The 3,658-nt window shown below is 33.3% G+C and overlaps 1 protein-coding gene across 2 annotated transcripts; it reads left to right on the forward strand.

Annotated features, from left to right (window-relative positions):
* Positions 1-2,199: 2,199 nt before the first annotated feature.
* On the forward strand, positions 2,200-3,187 carry LOC143199663 (uncharacterized). Of its 2 annotated transcripts, none has more exons than XM_076409626.1 (3): positions 2,200-2,476; positions 2,557-2,770; positions 2,829-3,187. In XM_076409626.1, exons 1-3 carry the CDS (start codon positions 2,267-2,269, stop codon positions 3,128-3,130), a joined length of 726 nt encoding a protein of 241 aa, XP_076265741.1. In that variant the 5' UTR covers positions 2,200-2,266; the 3' UTR covers positions 3,131-3,187. The 2 variants fall into 2 exon arrangements, with proteins under 2 accessions (XP_076265741.1, XP_076265742.1); XM_076409627.1 differs by having other exon boundaries at positions 2,200-2,371.
* The last annotated feature ends 471 nt before the right edge of the window (positions 3,188-3,658 follow it).

Raw genomic sequence — 3,658 nt, forward strand, 5'->3', positions numbered from 1 at the left:
TTTTCCATACCACCTATGAGTTAGAGTTCTGGGCGAGTTTTTATATGTAGTGGTATCCACTTGAGACCTAACCCACTTAGTTCACAATTGTATATCCAAATAATATATTTTACATTCATTAGAGATCATTTTTACCTTTTCGCTTAGTTCTTGTTTTCCTCAGTACAGTGTTTCCTTGCAAAGTCATTTTGATATCACTGTATTTCTTCTTTGTTTGCCTTGTTACCACCTCTATACACCTTTCTTGATAAAGCTAGATTTAAACACTGTATTCTCCTTAATATATTTGCCATATCTGCAAAACATCTGGTATTATTTCTATCTTCTCACATATTAACTAACTGTTCGTGTAGATTGTGAAGAATTACACACATATCTATGTACATAAATCTTTCACACTCTACAATAAGATTTCCTACACTTATAGTATATTATTAATTGTTTCCACTCTCATCACCCTGTATTAGAAAATGTCAACATTCAATCATAATCCCATATTCAGAAAGTTTCATTTAAGTGAATAACTAAGCTGTTAATTTCCAATCTATCTAACATTTATTCATAATTCATTTATGTCTGATCCGGTTCAACCAAACCAGAGGGGTTATTAACCATTCCTGTTTTCAGCATAAAGAACAATATATCTGCAATGAATTATTCATAAATGTTATGATTAATAAAACGCAATCAATTGCTATTCCAACGTTTACCTTTTTCCATCAACTTTTATTGTCTTAACACTATTTTTATTATCAACTTGCCATGAGTGATTATTGGATATATTGGTCTAATTCTATATATAATATCCATGTCTTAGCTAAATAAACATATTGAAATAATAATTTATCCTTGACTTTATTATATGCTTTTAGACATTGTATTCTGTTAAAAGCAATATTAGGAAATTCCATTAGATCTCTTCGTGGGTTATTTTTACACCACTTAAAGCCTATATTACCTAAATTCCATGAAAGAATGCTTTATATCCATCAAAGAGCTGCATATCTCTTAGCTTTCTATGGATACTTTTCAGAGTAACAGTTTCCTCTGAAATAATTTTATTATATTATATTTTTATTGAAAACAACATTCACTTTTTTGCACAGTTCATATATCTGATAGAGCTAACATCAAGGTGATTTTGATTCGTTACCCCCTTCGAATAAGAACGGTCTTTTCTTGGTTAATCCAATATTATATTTGTCATTTTTGTAGATATTTCAGTGACCGTGTTCATACTAATATTCAGTGAAGCTATAACACTCAAATTAATAGTAGCAAATTAATATTTAATAGTAAAAATGTGTACCTCTCTAACGAATTTTACTGGCAAGAGGTGACCTACATTATCTCATTCCTGTTCAAAGTAACCGATTAGAGACACAATCTGTTCAATCTGGCTTTGGCATTTTCAATCGGTATAATAATGAACAACAATATAAATGTATCAAAACTAAAACTCTAAAACAAATTTGCAATTTGTGACAATATATTAAATATATTGATGAAGTGAGTTCACTGTTATTTTGAATAATTATATAGTTATCTACTTTTTGTTATTTAATTACGTCTTATTATTTAAGTCTTAAATAACGTTCGTTAAAAAATTCGTTCGTTCGTAAAAATTCCAATAGTATGAACTATGTTTGGTTTGAATTAGTTCACGTTAATGAACGTCTGCTGCATTTGATATTTCATCCAGACTAAATATTCCTGCAGTATTTATATGGAGAACAGTAATGAAGTAATGGATTCTAAGTGAAGCAATGAACAGAATGGTGAACTTAATAACGCATCTTCCTTGCTACTGAGGAACTTTAAGAACAATTTTAAAAAGCGAATAGCCCCTATATAACATCGAGATTGCAGACACGTCGCGTAATGAATATTTTAGCGAACAGATCAGACTTGAAAATAAGTTTAGAATTAAATCGATCAAATATATCGCAGCTTTTAAAAAAACAAAGTACTTACAAATTACCGTACCGAAAGTCATTAGACTAAAATGGCCCTTGTCACAGAATGCGGTACTACATGCCTCCGTTATCGCCGGGCCATATTTGAAAAACGAAAGACGATAAAAGGCGCTCGGTAAGGAGTGCCTACATACATATTTAAAAACTGTTTCGATCACTTTCGATTTTTTACAGTAATATAAACCACCTATCGAATTGATATCGATCATTCCAGTCAATCGCTAGACCAAAGCAACATCTAGTCACATCGTCTAGTAGTGTCTGTCGTTGTCCGATACGAGACCGTCATCATGTTCGTCAAAATCTGTGTAGTTTTGTGCGTCGTTGGTGCGGCATGGAGTGCTCCTCAACAACAGAAACCCGAATTCTGGAAGAACACCGCTTTAGACTCAACGGTAGAGAAATTGCGACATTCTTGCGCTGAACACGATAGTTTTGCATGCTTTCAATTTAAGGCTTTTTCATTTTTGGATACAGTACTTCAAGGGGGTTACTTAAAAGTAATTTTGTGATTTCATAAAAGCTCAAGCTTGGTTTTAAAGTGTCACTACTATTTCTCATACTTACCCATCTTTTACAGTATTTCATGGAAAATGTTAAAATCAGCGCCAACGGATTCGAAGGTGTGAGCAAGAGATCCGATGGGGACGACATCGAAGATACCGTCGAGAACTTCATCAAATCCAACGACGTCACCTTCAAGCTACCCGTTATCGGAGACGTGACTGTCGATTCCAGGAAATTAGATGACGATGAAATCAGCCTAAAACTAAACTTCGGATCTGAAGTCGAAGGTAGTAAATATTTTTCAACGATATAATTACAAATCGAGTCATAACACATCTGTTTTAGAACGTGGAAAGAAATCCAAACTGAAGAAAGTCTTCATCCCAATCTTGACCTTCGTCCTCCTCAAGGCCATCACCGTGGTACCATTTTTGATCGGTCTGCTGGCCCTCAAAGCCTGGAATGGTCTCCAATTGTCCGTGTTCTCCTTCATCATCGCCACCGGATTGGCCATCTTCCAGTTGTGCCAGAAATTGGCCTCCGACCACGCTCATGCCCCAGTCGTTTTGGAACACCCACCATCCTACTCGAGATCGCTCAGTGATGATGGCGCCCAAACCTTGGCCTACTCCGCTTATCTTCAATAAATGTATTTGGTTTAGAGATTATTTATATTTTTAATAAATTATTATTTATTTTTGTCATATGGTGATAAAATTAATTTCTCCTAACCAACTCAACTATCCTAACCTAATATATTTAGTTGCCTATTATTTATTATTTATTTATTTAAATCACATTATATAGGAAATGACAACAAAAAAAAACGGAAAACAAGATAGGAAGTTGATTAAGATATGAATGAAACCTTATTGTATTATTGAACAGTACTCGTAATTTCAATCTGTGTAACTAAATGAGGTACTAATTTGTATTTTTGGCAATAGGAAAAGCTGAGCTAAATCAAGTATTTATGCCAAATTAAATCTCCATTCAGCATTCAAATTAAAACCATTACCCTGGTTTCGTTCTTTTGTTTCTTATTTCTTATTATTAGACTCGGATTTTTTGTGTGGATTTTTTTTTCGCACATACACACATACCCTAGATATACAAATAACTGGAAGAACATATTATTGTAAGGTATATTATACTTTTATTGAACGGACATATAG

The sequence above is a fragment of the Rhynchophorus ferrugineus genome, unplaced genomic scaffold, assembly GCF_030347505.1.
Source record: "Rhynchophorus ferrugineus isolate W39M unplaced genomic scaffold, kcgeb_rfMv2 rfM7, whole genome shotgun sequence".
Classification (NCBI taxonomy): Eukaryota; Metazoa; Arthropoda; class Insecta; order Coleoptera; family Curculionidae; genus Rhynchophorus; species Rhynchophorus ferrugineus.